The 22,610-nt window shown below is 35.4% G+C and overlaps 1 protein-coding gene and 1 non-coding gene across 2 annotated transcripts in view; both read right to left on the bottom strand.

Annotated features, from left to right (window-relative positions):
- The window catches only part of LOC107155632 (heat shock factor protein 3-like), a 53,456-nt gene that overhangs the window by 17,488 nt on the left and 13,358 nt on the right, over nt 1-22,610 (bottom strand). The window contains exons 2-3 of the mRNA XM_048797233.1: nt 5,054-5,218; nt 1,180-1,304 (exon numbers count right to left, since the gene is read on the bottom strand). Of these exons, the coding sequence (XP_048653190.1) occupies nt 1,180-1,304; nt 5,054-5,218 (290 nt within the window). The remainder of the gene's footprint in view (nt 1-1,179; nt 1,305-5,053; nt 5,219-22,610) is intronic.
- On the bottom strand, nt 7,483-7,613 carry LOC125614451. The gene has a single exon (XR_007345039.1). It is a non-coding gene; the product is annotated as a small nucleolar RNA SNORA1 (small nucleolar RNA).

Below are 22,610 nucleotides of genomic sequence, written 5' to 3'. Positions count from 1 at the left end.
TTAAAACTCTAGGATGGTGGATTTATGCCAAACTAACACATCTATACTTTCACTGAATGGTATGATAAGAGACACTTTGTAGCAGATTAAGAGACTAAATTTCCTATACAGAATGACTTTTAAATGTGTTCTAATACAATCCAAATTCCACAATGGGAAAGTATCACAAATTTTGGGCCAGAAGAAACCTCAGAAGGCCATCTAGTTCACTATTGCCCAATATTTTCTGGTCTGTTTTACCTATAAAACAAGCCAGAACCCACTGGAGGATCATCAACCACATGATGTATCTGTAGGTTATGGTTAACGTTTAACAACAGGCTGATATCCAGAATTAATATGAAGGGTTGGCTCATGGTCAATGTCAATGAAAATCTGGGCTTATATTCAATGTTGGTGAAAAAGCAAGAAAACTACTTCCATTCTCCTTACTTCCTCACTCTTTTCTCCCTTGATGAATAAGAAAAGTTTAATTTACTAAGTCAATTACAAAAGATTGAATCATGAAATTAAAGGTACATTTGCAGTTCATCGAAAGATTTGGAAAGGAGTTCAAGTTTAATTTGAATACTGATGAACATTTACTGGAAAATATTCACATACATCTCCTCTAAGAAAAAATAGGTTATAATTTTTTTATCACAGGTATTATTTTGAGACTGCTTAACCATTTAAATTTTGCCTTTGAACACTATATTCTGAATAAAGGTTAGAATAACTGCATGCTATATTCTGTACATGGTAGCTCTTCAGAAAGCAATGAGATACATCTTAAAGTATGCATTTCACAGAACATTTTTAAAAACTAGTCCAAGGAAAGAATTAGCCAGGAATTTAGATCAGGTTACTTAAATATAGAACCTATATATTTTTCTGTTTTCTATTGTCAAATGAAAACTGCTATCTGCTATACCACTCATGCTTGCACAGTTGTTTTGGATGCCAATAGTTTATTTCTGATTTATACAGTGATCTTCTAGTCAGCCACAATTACATGATCTGAGCCACTGGCACATTAGCAGCAGTCCAAACACTAAAGCATTTGATTCAGTGCTGCGGTTTAACTTGAAAGAAACCTCATTAAAGTGCCATGGAAAACAAGAGTTCAGTTTCTCAACTCAGAAGCAATCAACCTTTAAACCTTGGAAACAGACATTGGAAATCTTGATAAACACCCACTTTTTCAGTTCTGCAAATTTGGCATCCATGTTACTCTGCTTGTCTGTCATATCCCGCACTTCACTCATTATTCTCTGCAACTCACGAGGGTAAGTTTTGACATTCTCAATTTTCATTGTTGGAACCTAAAATGAAAACAGAATACAGTCGGGCTGGTTAGAAATTTCACATACCATCAACTCTCCATTATTGGCACTAATAGAAGGGAAAAGATGTACGATTAATCTAAAACAGTAGACTGAATTCTATAAATGTGCCTTTATTGTAGCACTAAGCAAACTATGCCTCATATTACAGTTATTACATACATTATCATCTCTCCCACTAATTGAAAGATAGTCTCCTTCTATCCTTCTCACCATTACCTAGAACAATACCTTACACAGAGGAGACCTGCAATAAATATTTCCTAAATTCAGCATATGTTGAGTACAATTTACACATTAACAATAGTGCAAATATGGGTAAGTCACAGTTTCTATCCCTAAAGAATTGAAAAAGCCTACAGAGAGAATAAAGTATGTATTATAGCAAAACAGAAAATCTAAGACAATTATACATGACTTTGACACATATGGAAGTATATTAACTTAGATAGGCACTCTCATAAATATATTTCATTATATTTAAGTTTTAGCTCTGACCCTCACCTAGTTATTTCCTGTTGGGAGCTATTATGATCAGTGTTGGGGAGGGGCTTTAGATTATGGATAATCTACAATGTGGTTAATTCTCAGAAACAATCCAAGTTAGACTATAGATTCATTTTATAGGCCTGCTGCGATAAGTGCATACTGCAGTATGTATTTTATAAAAAGAAGCATCATGCTAAGAAGGCTTTATAATTTAATGCAGAATAATGTCTATAATAACATTGTTGTAATTATTTCCACAGGTGGTGACTGAACAGGCTTTAATGATTTAGATCTCTGCTGTTGGTGGGAGTATGCCCATAAGGTGCATTATCATCATATTTATTAGATCTTTAAAAACTCTCACTCATTCATTATCTCATGGTGTACATACAATAAAAGTTTTTAATCAACATTAAACACAGATGAGAAGTAACAAAAAAAACTTTAACAGAATAAAGCAACACATCATGTTACCAATTTCTCTAAAATGAATCTTTACATCATGCCACTAATATGAGTGAGACTGGCTTCTAGCAAAGAAGAAACTAGAGGTTCTAGGACTCTTAAGTTGAAACTCTGGAATTCTGAACAAAAGCTTCCAGTATATTTTTACCTGCTGTAAACCTGTCTAAGGACTAAGCTGACTATCAAAGATTGCTTATATAAATTTTACAGATCAGAAGAGTGGCAATGGTGGCACATGCCCATAATCCCAGTGACTCAGGAGGCTGAGGCAAGAGGATCACAAGTGCAATTCCAGCCTCAGCAATTCAGTAAGGCCCTAAGCAATTTAGTGAGACCATGTCTCAAAACAAAATGGGCTGTAATGTTGCTCAAAGGTAAAGTGCTTCTGGATTCAATCCCCAGTACTAAAATTTTTTTTAATTAAAATTAAATAAATAAAAAAAATTTTAAAAGATCAAGAAAGTTAGATGTTTAGACACAAATAGATGGCTATCTAGGAAAAGCAGTATGCAATAAATGGCAATTGAGTGGCACAGATAATAAATTGTATCAAGAGTCAGAAGAAGGTACAATTATATTTGCAGTGAAACAGATACCTGTTTTCATTCTTTAATAAATGAAAAAATTGCTTGTCCTCTTTGTAGGCCATAACCTGGTCATCTTCTCTGTGGAGGGTATGTATCATTTCCCAAATATTCACAAACCAAAGAACTTAAAAGTTAACAAGTATACTTATACAAGAAAAACACATTTAAAGTTTTTGTTTATTTAAATAAGAAATTAAAATAAGCCAGGTGTGGTGGTGCATGCCTGTAATCCCAGTGGCTAGGGAGGCTGAGGCAGGAGGATCGTGACTTCAAAACTAGCCTCAGCACCATAGCAAGGCCCTAAGCAACTCAATGAAATCCTCTCTCTAAATAAAAGATAAAAAGGAGCGGGGGATATGGCTCAGTGGATAGTGCTCCAGGGTTCAATCCCTGGTACAAAAAAAAAAAAAAAAGAAAGAAAGAAATTAGCCTATACATGAGGCCCTAGTTTCAATTCCAAGCACATAATAATAATAATAATAATAATAATAACAACAACAACAATAACAACAACACTGTTGAGTTCATATATCTAAATATTACTCCGAATGAGAGCAAAAAGAAGTTTTCAGAAAGTGGGCATGGTTGTGCATGCCTGTAATTCCAGCAGCTGGGAATGCTAAGGCAGAAGGATCATGAGTTCAAAGCCAGCATCAGCAATAGTGAGGTGCTAAGCAACTCAGTGAGACCCTGTCTCTAAATAAAATACAAAATAGGGCTGGGGATGTGGCTCAGTGGTCAAGTGCCCCTGAGTTCAATCCTCAGTACAAAAAAAAAGAAAAAAAAGTGCTCAGTAGTATATTTACATGGCTTATATTTGTCATTTGGGAAATCCCAAGTGACTCCTTTTTCAATGTATGGGATAATTATTCATCTTTTTTTTTTTTAAACTGAGGATTGAACCCAGGGGTACTTTACCACTAAGCCATATACCCAGTCTTTTTAATTTTTTTTTTTTTTGGTTTGAGACACAGTCTCACTAAGTTCCTGAAGGCAGGGTGAGGCTGGTCTTGAATTTGCAAACTTCCTGTCTCAGCCTCCTGAGTCACTGGAGGCAAATGCCACAGTGCCCAGCTGATTCATCTTAATTTAGCTTTGTTCTTCATTCTTCTACCTCACAGAATGGGAAGGTCATTCCAAGGTCACCACATCTAAGATGAAAACTATGGTTTTATTTATATGGCTTATATTTGTCAATATTTATCATATCAGAATTTAAATTTGATAAAATTTTGAATATTTATTAATTTCTGGGCACACCTGTAATCCCAGTGGGTTGGGAAGCTGAGACAGGAGGATCACAAGTTCAAGACCAGCCTTGGTAAATTAACAAGGCTCTAAGCAACTTAGTGAGATCCAGTCTTAAAGGGGAAGGGTGGAGACTGGGGAGACAGCCCACTGGTGAAGCACCCTGGGGTTAAATCCCTAGTACCAAAAGAAATTTACAATAATATGTACATTATGTATTAATATTAGAGTGATGATGCAATCAGACATCATGTAACCTTGGAGATATTCCACTGTACTCAGGAAAGAATAAAGAGTGAAAAAAGCCAAGAAATCTTTGTATTATTAAGAAAATAGTTTCAATCTCACAGGTCCCTGAAAAAATGTCTCAAGAAAGTTAGGGTGTTCACAAATCATATAATGAGAACCACTAATCTAAGTGATAATCCAAATCTTTCTGGTTTTGATTTTGGTCTTAAACTTCCAGTACACTGATGTCATCCATACATAGGTTCATGCAAAGTATCTACATACATAGACATCTCATGAATGGAAAACTTTATTACTATTCTGCCTTGACTAATAATTAGCTCTGGGAGTGAACAGGCAAGTTCAGCAGTTATCTTGTATGTTAGGAAAAATATAAATAGTTACTAATTTATAATTTAACCTTGTCTCTTCTGCTTACTTGCTAAAATGTTATATTCCCATCTGCATGAGAAAAAGATGAAATGGCAATAAAATATACCAAGGAAGCATAATAATAAGTCTATAGATAAACTGATATCTAAAAGTCATCTTTCTAGAGAACTAGAAAAACTACCTAGCAAATGAATTTCCAATTGCCAAATTCCAGCAACTTGACCCTTAAAACTTACAAAAACTGAAATATTTAGATTAAGGAAAAACTAGCCACTGCCCAAAATGCTACAGAAGAGTTTGTGGCAACAGTCCCCTTACCTTGCGCTTGATGTTTTCTAGAAGGCTGGATTCTCCCTTTTTGAAGAATGGATGTTGAAATTCCATAGTTAATGTCTTCCCTTGTAAAACCTTTCCATTTTTCATTGCAAGCACCTTTCGGAAACCATCTAGTGAAACAAAAACACAAAGATAATAGAATAAACTCTGAAAGGAAAGCTAGAATCACTAGAATAAATAAGAAATAATGTGAAATATTTTACTGGACTACACACTAAATTAATGTACCATAATAGCCTAATTTCAAACTTGAGAAGTGAAATCTCAATAGCTTATTTTACTTTGTTTATATGAAACGATATACGATTTTAGAGTACTAGTGTGAAAGCATGGACCATTGAAGATCTATATATAATTCTCAAGACCCATATTAAGCAATAGCTTCAAATTTCTGCAATATTCCCTATATGTAGTGATTTTATTATCTCAAAGATAACAATGGGGAAAAAAATAGTGATTTGTTTCATCCTCTTTTAGTGTCTTTCTCACCCTTTAAAAACCATGAAAAGGAAGGCAGTATGAGAAAGGAGAAGCTTGAGACACTTGGAGAGATGACAAACTAGATCACATGCTTCTGAAAAATCATGAACGAAAAGCCAAATAATCCAATTAATAATGGACTAAAGATATAAGTAGAGATTTCACAAAAGAAATACAAATGATTAACAAATATATAAAAAATGTTCAACATGTAGTTATCAGGGAAACACACACCAAAACCACCATGTGATATTACATCACTCCAGTAAAAACAGAGATTATCAGACAGTCAAAAAATAATGTGTGGGCTGGCACATGAGAGGCATTGGGTTTGATCTTCAGTACCACATTAAAATAAAGGTATTAAGTCCAGCTACAAGTAAAAAATATTTAAAACAAATAATGTGCTGGTGAGAATGTGGTGAAAAGAAAGCTCAAAACACTGTTAGTGGGGTATAGCCAGTACAGAGGCTCCATAAAACATTAGAAATAGATCTACCATAAGATCCAGCAATTCTTCTGAGTGTATATCCAAAGGAAAATAAAAATCAGCATACTAATGAGATTCCTGCACTTCCATGTTTATTGTAACACTATTCACAATAGTTAAGATAAGGAGTCAACCTAGGTGCCCATTACCAGATGAAAGGATAAAGAAAATATGGCTTGTATATAAAATGTAATATTCTTCAGCCACAAATAAAAATAAAATCCTGTCATTTGCAGCAAAATGGATAGAAATGGAGGGCATTATGTCAAACATTATGTCAGACACTGAAAGACAATGTTTTTCTCTTATATGTGAAAGCTAAAAACATGGACCTGAATGCAGAAAATAATGGTGATTACCAGAGGTTTCAAAGTGGTAGGCGGGTTGGGAGGGTGGGTATAAGGAAGTTGGATAATGGGTACTAAAACATAGCTAGATATCAGGAATAAGTTCTGGTGTTCTCCAGCTCAGAATACCTTAATGTATATTTTGGGAAGATACAGAAGAGAGATCAAATGATCCAAACATAAAGAAACATAGGAGGGAGAAAAGCTAATTACCCTAATTTGATCAATGCATGCTGTATATAGCTGTTAAAATATCACGCTGGAATACAGTGGGACATGTTTGTGGTCCCAGTTACTGAGGAGGAGGAGGCAGAAAGATCACTCGAACTAAGGAGTTCAAGGTCAGCCTGAGTATAGAAACTAAGATTCTGTCATATATATATATATATATATAAAATGTGCATTTGTATTATATAGTATGTATTGTACACAATATATAATATATAATGCATATGTGCAATATAATATTGGATATTATATAATATATGTAATATAATATCGTATATTATGTAATGTATATAATATATGCATTATGTAAATACTATTACATATTATATATCAATAATTTATATCTCACTGAACTCCATTAATATGTACAAAAATAGATGCTAAGCAAATAATAAAGTAAAATGAAAGCAACAACAAAAAATCATCCTCGTGGGGGCTGGGGATATAGCTAAGTTCGTAGAGTGCTTGCCTAGCATGCACAAGGCCCTGGGTTCAATCCCCAGCACCACAAAAAGAAAAAAAAAATCATCCTCATTATTTTTTTTAAAGAGAAAACAGAGGTAATTGTGTATGAATGAATAGGCATTTTTTATTTTGCTTCTTAGGGTCTTCTTTTTCTAGAACTTGAACTGCAGAAAGTACTTGTTTCATTAATCATTTTTAAAAAATATTTATTTTTTTAGTTATAGGTGGACACAATATCTTTATTTTATATTTACGTGGTGCTGAGGATTGAACCCAGTGCCTCATGCATGTTAAGTGAGTGCTCTACCACTGAGCCACAACCCTAGCCCCTCATTAATCATTTTTAATATTGAAATGCCAGCATTTTTCTTATTACCTATTTTCACTTGTGAGCTTAAGCAAAATGTTACAGGTCTCATTGTCACCATTGCAATACATATACTGTGATAGAAGCATAAACTGTGTCAATTTAGCCACACTGACCAATTTTAGACACTGACTGACAGTGCCTATTCTCATCTAGAATGAGGGTTGAGACAAGGTCTTGATATGTTGCCCATGCTATCCCCAGACTCACAATCCTCTTGCCTCAAGCTTCTGAGTAATCCTCAAGTGGGATTACAGATTTGTTCCACTGTGTTCAGTTTATATGTAATTTTATTTTGTACTAGTGATTAAATCCAGAGTTGACTTACCCACTGGGTGACATCCTTAGCCTCTAATTATTTATTTATGTATTTAGAGGCAGGGTCTCTCTAAGTTGTTTAGCGCCTTACTTAGCTGCTGAGGCTACCTCCAACTTGCAATCCTGCCACAGCCTCCCGAGTTGCAGGGATTACAGGCATACCCCACAGTGTCCTGCTTTTATATGTTTTTTATACATACACACACACACACATACATATTAGTTGTAGATGAACACACAGTATCTTTATTTTTATGTGGTTGTGAGTATCGAATCCAGTGCCTCACACGGAAGAGGCAAGCGTTTTACCATTGAGCTATAGCCCCATTCCTTATATGTCTTTTTTCTTAAATTATTTATTTATTCATTCTAATTCATTATACATGATGGCAGAATGTAATTCATTTCATATTACACATATATATCACAATTTTTCAGGTCACTGATTGTACACAAAGTATTTTCACACCATTCGTGTCTTACATACATGTACTTAGGGTAATGATATCTAACTCACTATACCATAATTCCTACCCCTTTGCCCCCTCCCTGCCCCTCCCCACTCTTTGCCCCATCTAAAGTTCCTCCATTCCTCCCATGCTTCTTTCCCATCACCATTACAAGTCAGCATCCTCATATCAAAGACAAGGCCTTTGGTTTTTTGGGATTGGTTAACTTCACTCAGCATTACATTCTCTGACTCCATCCATTTACTTGCAAATGCCATGATTTTATTCTCTTTTAATGCTGAGTAATATTCCATTGTGTATACATACCAAAATTTCCCTATCCATTCATCTATTGAAGGATATCTAGGTTGGTTCCACAATTTAGCTATTGTGAATTGTGCTGCTATAAACATTGATGTGGCTATGTCCCTGTAGTATGCTGTTTTTAAGTCCTTTGGGTATAGACCAAGGAATGGGATAGCTGGGTCAAATGGTGGTTCCATTCCCAGTTTTCCAAGGAATCTCCATACTGCTTTCCATATTGGCTGCACCAATTTGCAGTCCCACCAGCAATGTATGAGTGTCCCTTTTTCCCCACATCCTTTCCAATACTTATTGTTGTTTGTATTTTTGATATCTGCCATTCTGACTGGAGTGAGATGAAATCTTAGAGTAGTTTTTTTTAAGTTGTTGATAGACCTTTATTTTATTTATTTATATGGGGTGCTGAGAAGTGAACCCAGTGCCTCACACATGCCAGGAAAGTGAGCTACTGCTGAGCCCCAACCCCAGCACCTTAGAGTAGTTTTTATTTGCATTTCTCTAATTGCTAGCAATGTTGAACATTTTTTCATATGTTTGTTGATTGATTATATGTCTTTTAATGTAAGAAAAAATGTCACAAACATGACTGCATAACTAATTCAGAGAAGGTATAGTTGGAACTAGTAAGGTATACTATTTGAAAAAGAGGAATCAGGCTGGGGCCATAGCTCAGTAATAAAGTACTTAACATGTGTGAGGCCTGAGATGCATTTCTAGTACCTCATATACACACATAGCACAACTACAACTGTCAACTGTCACTTACCAGGTGCAGTCATATGTGCTGATTAATAGGGAGTTGGGAAAAGATGGCAATGGCAGCATGAGTTATTTCAAATAATTGTTTAAACTAGACGTGGCTTACCCATTCTATTTCTTTTTTTAATACCTTTATTTTATTTATTTTTATGTGGTGTAGAGGACTGAACCCAAGGCCTCGCACATGCTAGGCAAGAGCTTACCACTGAACCACAACCCCAGCCCCCTATTTCTTTTTTAAAAAATAGTTGTAGATGAACATAATACCTTTATGTTATTTATTATTTTATGTGGTGCTGAAGATAGAACCCAGTACCTCACATATGCCAAACAAGTGCTCTACCACTGAGCCACAACTCCAGCCCACCCATCCTATTTCTTTAATTTCATTTAGGAATCTGGATTTATGAACATATTCAGAGATTCATAGTTCACAGAAACTAAGCAAGGAAGGGAAAAATTATATCAGTAGCTATTAGCCACAGTATTTATAAAATAAAAATACTGTTTCTGAAACATTATTTAATGTTTTCTCTTATATTAAGAAATCTAACATTCCTTTTCTGCCTTCCCTCAGGAAGACATCTAAAAAGATTCTGTCCTATACCAAATTGTGAATAATATATTTTTAAAGGAGCTGATTAGAAAGTGAATCACATCCTTTATGCCATCATAGACTAACAGCAATAGTTGGTATAGTAAATCTCTTTCGTGGACTTGAAACATCACTCATAAATTTTTGGGGGGTAGCAAAAGGGAAATTATTATCCTATATTTGAACACAAGTCTGAAGAATGACTAAAATTTATGTCTTTAAATTATTTGTCCTTACTTTCAAAGTTTCATAATTAAAAAGATCAGCATATTTTAAGAGAAGTTAAACTTTTTCTTAATGTCATGAGGAATCTCAATATACCTTGCTAGGGAGAAATCAACAGCTGATATCCAATTGAGGGCAATCTCAAATTTAAATTATTTCTTTTGAAATATTGCACTCTGGGCATTTATACATCAATTTTTCTACATAGTAACTACTTTCTTTTTAAGGCCTAATCAGCTTTTTATTTCCTAGTTAACCTGTGACAATAAAGTGTTCTTCTATGGAAAAAGCTAGAAATCAGTCTACAGTAGCCTACATCCAAATCCCTCCACTGAATTAAACTTAATATGGGAATAAAAGAGATCTTTGCTGGGCCCAGTGGTGCATGCCTGCAATCTAAACGACCAGCCTCAACAGCTTAGTGAGACCCAAAGAATTTATCAAGACCCAGTCTCAAAATGAAAAAAAAAAAAGGCTGGGGATAAGGCTCAGTGGTAAACATCCCGGGTTTCAATGCCCAGTACTTAGAAGAAAAGAGAGAGAGAGAGAGAGAGAGAGAGAGAGAGAGAGAGAGAGAGATTTTTTTTTCTTCATCATGTCAGAGGGTGGTTTGGGGATAAAAACTAGGCCACATTTATATTAGAGATACATCCCTAGATCCCTTGACCTTTTATCTTTAAGTGTTGTATCATTCTGTCTTTGTTAATATTCTTAATGTAGTTTGCCCTTTTTGTCCTAAACCTGATTTTCTCTGCATTAATTTCAGCTACCTATGTGCAAAAACTTTGAACACCACCTCATTACCTAAAAGAGTAAGAAATCCCAAATTTTGAATTATTGAATTCCACGCAAATTATATTTTCACATGTGAAACAAGGTGATAATACAGTATTATCACACCTTAAAATTCAACAGGGTAGTTAGGACCCTCCTGAGTAGATCATCCACTTGTGCCCTTATGCTTGCATCCTGAGTATGTTTGCCTGATAAGTACACCAAGGAACATTTTCTAGGTCATATCTGTCCTCCATGACAAAGCATGTTATACACAGTTCAGAAAGTCTAGGTGTTCACTATAATAATAAACCTTCAAAAAATTAAGTGTACAAGATACACAATAAATCTACACATGACAAACCCACAAGCAATCTCATACTAAATGGGAAGACATGAAATCTTTCCCTCTGAGATCAGGAACAAAGAAGTATACCCACTTTGACCACTTGTATCCAATAAACCACAGAAATCCTAAGCAGAGCAATAAGGCAAGATAAAGGAGTAAAAAGCATAATTTGGAAAAGAAGTCAAATATTCCTGTTTGCTGCCAACATTGTCTTTAATATATAGAAAAGCTAAAGACTACCACTACAACTACAAAAAGAAATCAGCTGGAACTAATAAATGAATCCAGTAAGGCTGCAGGATATAAAATCAACATACAAAAATCAGTAGCATTTCGAAGAAGAAATACAAATGGTCAACATATACATAAAAAATATTCAATATTCCTGGAAATCAGGAAAAATGAAAATCAAAACCACAATGAGATTCCATCTCACTTCAATTAGAATGTCAATCAACAAGAACACAAATACATGCTGGCAAGGATGTGGGAGAAAACACAGGCTTATATAGTATTGGTGAGACTTCAAATAAGTCTTGAAAACCAGATAGAGATTCCTAAAAAAAAAAAAAAAAAATAGGAATGAAACCACCATATGAGTTAGTTATCACACTCCTTAGTATATTTCCAAAAAGATCTAAAATCAGCAAATTATAGGAATGCAGCCACATTAATGTCTATAGCAGTCCAACTCACAATAGACAAGTTATGGAACTAGCCCAGATGCCCGTCAACAGATGAATGAATAAAGAAAAAGTGGCACATATATTCAATGGAGTTTTATTCAACCACAAAGAATAATGAAATCAAGGCATTTGCCAGTAAGAGAACATCATGCTAAGTGAACTAAGTCAGACCCAGAAAATCAAGGGTTGAATGTTTTCTCTCATGCAAAAACTACAGCAAAGTAAGGGGGAAAAATGACGGGTGGTCTGACTTTGTAAGGATAGAGGGAATATCAGTGGAGTAGAGAAGAGAGATTGAGGGGGACGATAAGAGGGATGGAAAAGGGGAAGAAATGTGTAATGAATTTGACAAATGTTATGTACATATATAAATATACAACAGTGAATTCTACTTTTAGGTATATCTATATAGCACCAATAAGTAAATAAATAAATGGAAGACTTGTAGAGCAGAGGAAAGGGAATAGGGGGAGGATAGAGGGAAAAGAAGAGGTACTGGGGACTGAAATGGAGCAAATTCAATTCCATCAATTTATGATTATGTCAAAATAAACCCAACTGTTATGTATAACTACAATTGCATTAAATATGCATTTTAAAATAGTGAGCTATATAAATAACAAATCAGGCAACTGATTCCACTTAGAATAGCTACCAAAAATTGCCCAGGGATATATTTAAGTGAATAATCTCTAAATTGAAAACTAGGAAACACTAATGAAAGAAATTGAAGAGGACACAAATAAATAGAAAGATATCCCATGTTCATGGGCTGGAAGAACCAATGATGTTAACATGTACATGCTATAAAAAGCAACCTATAAACTTAATGCAATTCCTATTAAAATATCAATGATATTCTTTTCAGAAATACAAAAGAACCTCTAAAATTCTAGGGAACCACAAAAGACCCTGAAAAGTCAATGTAATTCTGGATCAATAAGATCAAACATAACCATGCATAGTGGTGCCCCCCCACCCCCAATAATCTCAGTTACATGGGAGGCTAAGGCAGGAGGATCAGAAATTTGAGGCCAGCCTGAACAACATAGTGAGACACTGTCTGTCTCAAAATGAATTTTAAAAGGGAGCTGAGCATATAGCTCAGTGGTAGAGTGCTGGACTACCATGTGTGAGATTCTGAGTTCAATTCCCAATACAAAGAAAGAAAGAAAGAAACAAACAAACAAACAATGAAAGAAACAAAGAAAGAAGGAAAGATTGATCAAAACTGAGGCATCATCACACTACCAAACCTCAAAATATAATACAGCTGGGCACAGGGGTGGTGCATGCTTGTAATCCCAGCTACTCAGGAAGAAGGAGGATCACAAGTTTGAGGCCAGCTTTAGCAAGACTCTGTCTTAAAAATAAATAAATAAAATTTTAAAATCTGCGGTATACTTTAGTGGTAAAGTTCCCCTGAGTTCACTTCCCAGTACAACAAATGATGACAATGATAATAATACAAAGGTCTAGGAACCAAACGAACATGATAGTGGCATAAAAAACAGATACATAGATCAGTGGAACAGAAGAGAGAACTCAGAAAAAAATCCACACATGTACATGATCTTCAACAAAGGTGTCAAAAATATACACTAGGAAAAGGAAAGTCTCTTTAATAAGTGATACTGGGTAATTGGATATCCATATGAAGAAGAATAAAACCGGAGCCCCTATCATTCATTATACATGCAAAAAAAAATCAACTCAAAATTGAATAAAGAGCCAGGTGTGGTAGCACATGCCTGTAATCCCAGTGGCTCGGGAGGCTAAGACAGGAGGATCACGAGTTCAAAGCCATCCTTAGGAGGCGAGGGGAGGGGAAGGGAGGGGGGATAGTAGAGGATAGGAAAGGCAGCAGAACACAGCAGACACTAGTATGGCAATATGTAAATCAATGGATGTGTAACTGATGTGATTCTGCAATCTGTATTTGGGGTAAAAATGGGAGCTCATAACCCACTTGAATCAAAGTGTGAAATATGATATATCAAGAATTATGTAATGTTTTGAACAGCCAACAATAAAAAATTAAAAAAAAAAAAGCCATCCTTAGTAAAAAGCGAGGCATTAAGCAACTCAGTGAGACCCTGTCTCTAAATAAAGTACAAAATAGGGTGGGGATATGGCTCAGTGGTTGAGTGCCCCTGAGTTTAATCTCTGGTACCCACCCCTCCAAAAAAAGAATGAAGAGACAACCTAACAAATGGGAGAAGATACAAAATACAAAATATACATCTGACAAGAAGTTAATATTTAGAATATGTAAGGAACTCAATTCAATAACAAAATAATCCAATTTAAAAGCAGGCAAAAGACTTAAACAGACATTTGAGAAGATGTACAAGTGACCAACAGGTATATAAACAAATGCTCAACATCACTAATCATCAAGAAAATGCAAGTCAAAACCACAGTAAGATTTCACCTAACTCTTGTTAAAGTCGTTATAATAACTATTATAAGAAAGACAAATGATAACAAATGTTAGTGAAGATGTGATGAAAAGGGAGCACTTGCAGACTGTTAGTAAGAATGTATATTAGGCCAGGAGCAGTGTTGCAGGCCTGTAATCCCAGCAGCTCCAGAGACTGAGGCAGGAGGATGGCAAGTTCAAATCCAACCTCAGCAACTTAGTGAGGCCCTAAAAAATTTAGCAAGACTCTGTCTCAAAATAAAAGGAAAAAAAGGGCCTGGGGTGAGATGAAACCTTAGAGTAGTTTTGATTTGCATTTCTCTAATTTCTAGAGATATTGAACATTTTTGATTGATTGTACATCCTCTTCTTAAAAGTGTCTTTTCAGTAACTTGGCCTATTTATTGATTGGCTTATTTGTTTTTTGGTGTTAAGATTTTTGAATTATTTATATATTCTAGAGATTAGAGCTCTATCTGACATGCATGTGATGAGAATTTGTTCCAATTAGTAGGCTCTCTATATAATACTAAGTGATATTAGCCAATCCCCAAAAAACAAATGCCAAATGATTTGTCTGTTCTAAGGATGCTGATCCATAATATGCTGTTGGGGTCAGGGGGATGAGAGGATTAAAGGAACCCTAGATAGGGCAAAGGGAAGGGAGAGGAAGGGAGGGAGCATAAGGATTGGAAAGATGGTATAAGGCAATGGTCATCATTACCCTAAGTACATGTAAGAAGACACAAAGGATGTGATTCTATTGTGTGTACAACCAGAGATATGAAAAATTGTGCTCTATATGTGTTATATGAGTTGTAATGCATTCTGTTGTCATATATAACAAATCAAAAAATTTTAAAAAGGGCTGGGGATGTAATGTAGCTTAATAGTAAAGTTCCTCTGAGTTCAATCCTTGGTACCAAAAAAATATTTATTAATGTGTCCATTATGGAAAACAATATGGAAGTTCCACAAAACATTAAAAACAGAACTACCACATGACCCAGCAGTCCCATAACTGGATATATGTCCAAAAGAAATAAGTATGCTGAAATTTTTGGACCGCTATGTATTTCAGCACTATTTAAAATAGGTTGATTTTGCTAAGTATCCATCCATGGATGAACAAATAAAATATGGCATATATATGAAATGGAATATTATTCAGTTATAAGAAGAACAAAATTCTAACATTTTATAATAATGTGGATTGAACATTATATTAAATGAAATAAGCCAGGCACAGAAAGACAAATACTGCATGATATTACTTACGTTTAAAATCTAAAAAAAAAAAAAAAACAAAAAACTGTTCTCATAGAAGTAAAAAAATAGAACAGTGATTACCAGAGACTGGAGAGGGCAGGGAAGCTAGAGGAATAAGGAGAGATTAACCAATGGGTACAAACATAATTAAATAGAATGAATAAGTTCTGATGTTTTTATTACATCATATTTAACAATAATGTAATATATATTTAAAAATCAATAGAAGGGGGTTTTAAATGGACTCACCACAAGAAATGATGATTGTGTGATATCTTGAATATATTGGTTTCCCTAAGTTGATCATTATGCAATATATGCATATATTCAAATATTGCACTGTACTTTATAAATATATACAAGTATTATGTGTCATTAAAAATAAACATATGGCTTGGAGTGGTGATACATACCTATAATGCTAGCAACTAAGGAAGCTGAGACAGAAGAATCAAAAATTCAAAGCTAGCCTAGGCAAGTTAGTGAGACCCTGTCTTCAAATAAAAAAAAAAATTAAAAAGGGGTGGGGTTGTAGCTCAGTGTTGGAGCAATCCTGGATTCAATTCCCAGTACCTGGAGAAAAAAAATGATAAACATGTGTTTGGTAAAAAAAAATTAATAAATTAATAAATTTCATAAGAATGTTCTAGTATAGGAAAATGACAATTTGCTTTTATTTTTATTTTTTTTAATTTTGGGTACTTAGGATTTAACCCAAGGGCTCTTTACCACTGAGCTATATCCCCAACCCCTCTTAATTTGTTTTGAGATGGGGTTTCCCTAAGTTGCTTAGGGCTAAGGCTGCCCTCAAACTTGTGATACTCCTGCCTCAGCCTCCTGAGTTGCTGGGATTAAAAGCATGCACCACCATACCCAGCTACTATTTGCTTTGAAATTAGAACTATCTTTGAGGTTTTCTTGTTATATGTGTCAAAGACAAAAAGTTAAATTTAGGTAAACAGAGACTGGCCCTTTTGAGAGAATGGGATTAAACATAGGCAGCTACAAATCTATACCTAATCAATTGGAAAGAGTTGCCAGAACACACACACACACACACACACACACACACACACACACACACACAATTTTTTTCTGGTACTAGGATTGAAACCAGTGGTGCTATATCACTGATCTATATCCCCAGACATTTTAATTTCGTTTTGAGACAGGATTTTCCTAAATTGCCAAGGCTGGCCTTGAACTGGCGATCTTCCTGCTTTAGCCTCTGGAGTAGCTGGAATTACCGGCCTGGGCCATCAATGGTGTTTTTAAAAGGTATGTATTCCTTTCAGGAATGAGTTTCTGAAGCATTATTTCTCCCTCATGTGGTAAGAGGTTTGGCTTTCATTTCCTATTCCTACATCCTCTATCAGAGCAGATAGCATAAAAGCTAATCACTTGAGGGGTATTTTTTTTATTAAGTTTTAACTTTTATTTTGAGAGAGCTTGCTAATTTGCTATGGGTCTTGCTAAATTGCTGAGGCTGCCCTCTAAATTTTGATCTCCAGCCCCAGACTCCCAGAGTCTCAGATTACAAAATATGCCACCATGCTCCACTTGGAGGGTTCTTGTTTTTCTTACTGAAGACTGATAGATTTTTTTGTTTGTTTGTTTTTGTTTTTGTTTTGTGGTGCTGGTGATTGAACCCAGGGCCTTGTGCATGCAAGTCAGGCACTCCACCAACAGAGCTATATTCCCAACCTGATAGATAGTTTTAAAGATTTATTCCTTTCCATTTGAAATGTATTCACAGACCAAAAGGCTAAACATATCCCATGACACTCCACTCTACAAATGAATTTTCTTATCATTCATCCACTTAACAAACATTTATTAAACACTTAACTTCACCTTGCATAACTAGTTGGCTGGGCTCTTAGAGGAAATACAAATCAATAAGATGAAATTCCTATTTGCAAGAATCTTAACAGTCTAGCAAGGAAGACAAACACATTTATAACTACAGTAATGTAGATGCTTGAATGCTAAAGTTATAGCACGGACAAATGTTTGAGAACATAAAGGAGGGAACAATGAATTACTCCCAGAGTAGATGGAGATATATCAAATATCTTTAGATCAACACTCACAAAATAGGAAAATCCAGAGTGGTCTTCCTGGAAAACAAATTTGTCAAAAGAATAAAAATACTGTCATAGAATTATATAGGAAGAAAATCTGCACCAGAACAGTTGATCCAGTACATGTTGCTTTATTTTAAAACCCCTGCTAACATGTTGAACCCAGGAAAGGGAGAAAAATTAAGAAAAAAAGAAAAGAAAAGTTAAGGCTTTGAGTGGATGATCATCAGCAGATGTAGTTTTCCTTGACATCTGTAAGTTCTCAGGGAACAAAATTGTGAGAAACAAACACGTTCACAAAAGGCTTTTTTATTTTTTTCATGAAAACAAGGATTTAACCCAGGGCCTCGAACATGCTAGGCAAGTACGGCAAGTAAACTACATTCCCAGACCCCACACAAAGGCATTTCCAAAGCAAGAGTTTTCTGAAAATTAAATCAGAGAGACATATAAATTCAACAATTAGGAAATGCATGATTAATAATTGTACTCAGCTGGGCATGGGGGCACATACTTTTAATCCCAGCAATTTGGCAGGCTAAAGCAGGAAGGTAACATGTTCACGAGACCTGGTCTCAAAATTTAAAAAATAAAATAAAAAGGGATGGGGCTGCAGCTCAGTGGTAGAGCACTTATCTAGCATGTTAATCCCCAGCAACCAACCAACAAACAAACAAACAAAAACACTGCACTCTATCTAGATGTCTTAATACTGCTTGCTGATAAATAACAACACTTTCCCAAACCTTTATCATCTAAGAAGTCACAACTTTTTAAAGGAGACACACACACACACACACACACAAGCATAAATAAAGTAAGGTGTATGGGGTGCGGGGAATGGAGAGTGATTGCCAATCTGCACAAGGTTTGTTTTGGGTGACAGAAATATTCTAAAATTAAGATTGTGGCCATGGTTGCAAAACTCTTGTGAATATACTAAAAGCCAAGGATTTGGCCATTTTAATGTGTGAATTACAGAGTATGTGAATTATAGCTCAGTAAAAAAAGACTGACTGAGCTGGGTACAGTGGTGCACACCTGTAATCGACTCAGGAGGCTGAGACAGGAGGATCACAAGTTCAAGACCAGTCTCAGCAACTTAGCAAAGGCCTAAGCAACTTATTCAGACCCTGTCTCCAAATACAAAAATAAAACAGGTTGGGGATGTGACTCAGTGGTAAAGCACCTTGGATTAAATCCCAGGTATATAAAAAAAAGACTGTTATAAGCACTGTAGTTTTCTTCTAAATGAAGTACTGTGGGCACATGTGGAAAGAAGAGATTAATTCTCACATATGAGGCTTTTTGAAGGAACTAAATTTGAGCTCGTATTTGAAAGATAAACAGAACTCTGATAAGCAAACACTATGAATGGAGTTGGAGAAGAAGAGCATTTCCTGCGAAGAAAGGAGCATGAAGAAAGACACTAATTCAGAAAAGTCTATGGCACTACTACACAAAGTATTGTTCAGGGACTCGTGCTGCTCTACAAACCATCTGTTATTGGTTGGAATGCTATAAGTATTAAAATTCATATTAGTCTCTTAGATAACTTTATAGTAACTCAACATTGCTCTGAAGTTAAAACATTAAGAATCTACTCTTATTATATTTTAAAAGTATTGCTTTGTAACAGATTGAAAAAAAAATTGTTTTGGTATTGGTGATGGAACCCAGGGGCACTTAACCACTGAGCCATATCCCCAACCCTTTTTAATGTTTTATTTAGAGACAGGGTCTGGCTGAGTTGCTTAGGGCCTTGCTAAATTGCTCATCCTTGCTTTGAACTCACAATACTCTTGACTCAGCCTCGCGAGATGAATGCCACACTGCCAGTCCAATTTTTTTTTCTAAATATATCTTTTACTGTGGTTTATTTGAGAAACACAGTTATAAGGCATGTAAAGACAGTAACTACCCTGTAGAGTGGAAAGATGTGTACACACACACACACACACACCATGAGTGAGAATAGAGGTAGGGCAAGAAGATAGAAAACAAAGGATAAAGTTGAGCTGTAGAAAGATGTGAATGCTAGACTGAGGAACTGTACATTATTCTATATATTGTGGTTGAAACCAACTAAGACCTTTTAAGAAGACTGACATAATAAGATTTGAATTTGAAAATGTGAAACAAACAATAATATGAATAATTTATTAGAACAAGCAATGCATAGAGTTTATTAGAATGGGATAAAGGGTCGAATACTAGCCAAAAACCTAATCTTGGACAGTGAGAAAAAGGAAAGGAGGGGCATTGGGGAAAAATAGGAGATTACTAATACTTCCCATAAAAACACTAAGACAGGGCTAGGGATATAGCTCTGTTGGTAGAGTGCTTGCCTCGCATACACAAGGCCCTGGGTTCAATCCCCAGCACCACACCCCCCACCAAAAAAAAGTACTAAGAAAATTAGAGTATAGTTGTGCACAGTGGCACATGCCTGGAGGCTGATGCAGTAGAATCACAAGTTAAGGCCAGCCTAAGCAATTTAGTGAGACCTTGTCTCAAATTAAAAAAAAAATGAAATGGGCTGGGAATGCAGTTCAGTGTTAGAGCACCTCTGGGTTCAATCTGCAGTGCCAAAAAGGGGGGGGAAAAGAAAATTGTGGTATAGAACAAATAGCCAAAGCAATCTTGAGCTAAAAGAACAAAGATGGAGGCATCATACTTCCAAACTTTAAAAACAGCATGCTATTGGCATAAAAACAGACACATAGAACAATGGAAAAGAATAGAGAATCTAGAAATAAATCCATGAATCTGTAGACAAATGACTTTCAACAAAAGTGCCAATAATACACATTGGGAAAAGGACAGTCTTTTCAATAAATGCTGTTGGGAAAACAATGCAATTAGACCCTTAGCTCTGACTAAATACAAAAGTCAAATCAAATCAAAATGGAGTAAAGATTTATTTATTTATGGGTTTTTTTTTATGTACTGGATATAGAAACCAGGAGCACATAACCACTGAGCCTTATCCCCAGTCCTTTTTTGTATTTCATTTAGAGACAGGGCCTTGCTGAGTTACTTAGTGCCTTGCTAAATTGCTGAGATTGGCTTTGAACTTGAGATCCTCCTGCCTCAACCTCCCAAACTGCTGGGATTGCTGGCGAGTAGCAGGATGCCCAGTTTGGAGTAAAGATTTAAATGTAAGCTTCATAGCTATGAAACTACCAGAAAAAAAACACAGGAAAAATGTTCCATGGCACTGTTCAGGGCAATGATTTTTTTATATGACCTCAAAAGCACAGGCAATAAAAGTAAAAACAGACAAATGGAATTACATCAAACTAAAAAGCTACATGTCAAAGGAAAAATACAACCAAGTGATGAGGCAATCTACAAAATAGAAAAAAATGTTTGCAAACCATAAATCTGATGAGCAGTTAACATCTAAAATATATAAGAAACTCAAACAACTCAATAATGAGAATAAAAATAACCTGAATTTCTAAAATTGGGAAAAAGATCTAAATAGAAATTTCTCAAAGGAGAATAGGTATATGAAAAATTGCTAATGACCAACAGGTATATGAAAAATGTTCAACATTACTAATCACCAGGAATTGCAATTAAGAACCACAGTAATCTGGGCATGGTGGCACATGTCTGTAATTCTAGCAAATTAGGAGGCTGAGACAGGAGGATTCCAAGTTCAAGACCAGCCTAAACAACTTGAATGAGGTTAAGGAGACTAGAGAATAGGAGAAATATTGGCCAAAAGATATATAATTACAGGTAGATAGAAGGAGTAAATTCAAGGCATGGGGACATGGCTAAATGGTAGAGTGATTGCCTAGCAAGCACAAGACCCTTGGTTTGATCCCCAGCACTGGGAGAGAAAAAGAGTAAGTTCAAAAGAGCTACTATGCCACATATTAACTAGAATTAATCATAATATGTTGTAGTCTTGAAAACAATAGAGTGGCTAAATGTTCTCACCACAAAAATGTTAACTATGTTCATCAGTTAAATTTAAGCATCCCACAATGTATATATACTTCAAAATATGATGTTATACACAATAAATACATACAATGTTGTCTGTCAATTAAAAAATATTGGTAAAAGACTTATACAATGAAAACTACAGAACCCTAAAGAGAGAAATAGAAGAAGATCTTAGAAGATGGAAAAATATACCCTGTTCATGGATAGGCAGAACTAACATCATCAAAATGGCGATATTACCAAAAGTTCTGTATACGTTTAATGCAATGCCAATCAAAATCCCAACGGCATTTCTTGTAGAAATAGAGAAAGCAATCATGAAATTCATATGGAAAAATAAAAGACCCAGAATAGCAAAAACAATGCTAAGCAGGAAGTGTGAATCAGGTGGTATAGTGATACCAGACTTCAAACTATACTACAGAGCAATAGTAACAAAAACAGCATGGTACTGGTACCAAAACAGGCGGGTGGACCAATGGTACAGAATAGAGGACCCAGAAACCAATCCACAAAACTACAACTATCTTATATTTGATAAAGGGGCTAAAGCATGCAATGGAGGAAGGATAGCATCTTCAACAAATGGTGCTGGGAAAACTGGAAATCCATATGCAACAAAATGAAACTGAATCCCTTTCTCTCGCCATGCACAAAAGTTAACTCAAAATGGATCAAGGAGCTTGATATCAAATCAGAGACACGCCATCTGATAGAAGAAAAAGTTGGCTACGATCTACATTCGGTGGGGTCGGGCTCCAAATTCCTTAATAGGACACCCATAGCACAAAAGTTAATAACTAGAATCAACAAATGGCACTTACTCAAACTAAAAAGTTTTTTCTCAGCAAAAGAAACAATAAGAGAGGTAAATAGGGAGCCTACACCCTGGGAACAAATCTTTACTCCTCACACTTCAGATAGAGCCCTAATATCCAGAGTATA

Source organism: Marmota marmota, unplaced genomic scaffold, assembly GCF_001458135.2.
Source record: "Marmota marmota marmota unplaced genomic scaffold, marMar, whole genome shotgun sequence".
NCBI lineage: Eukaryota > Metazoa > Chordata > Mammalia > Rodentia > Sciuridae > Marmota > Marmota marmota.
The sequence above is the reverse complement of the archived record's forward strand: the minus strand, read 5'-3'. Positions and strand labels throughout refer to the sequence as shown.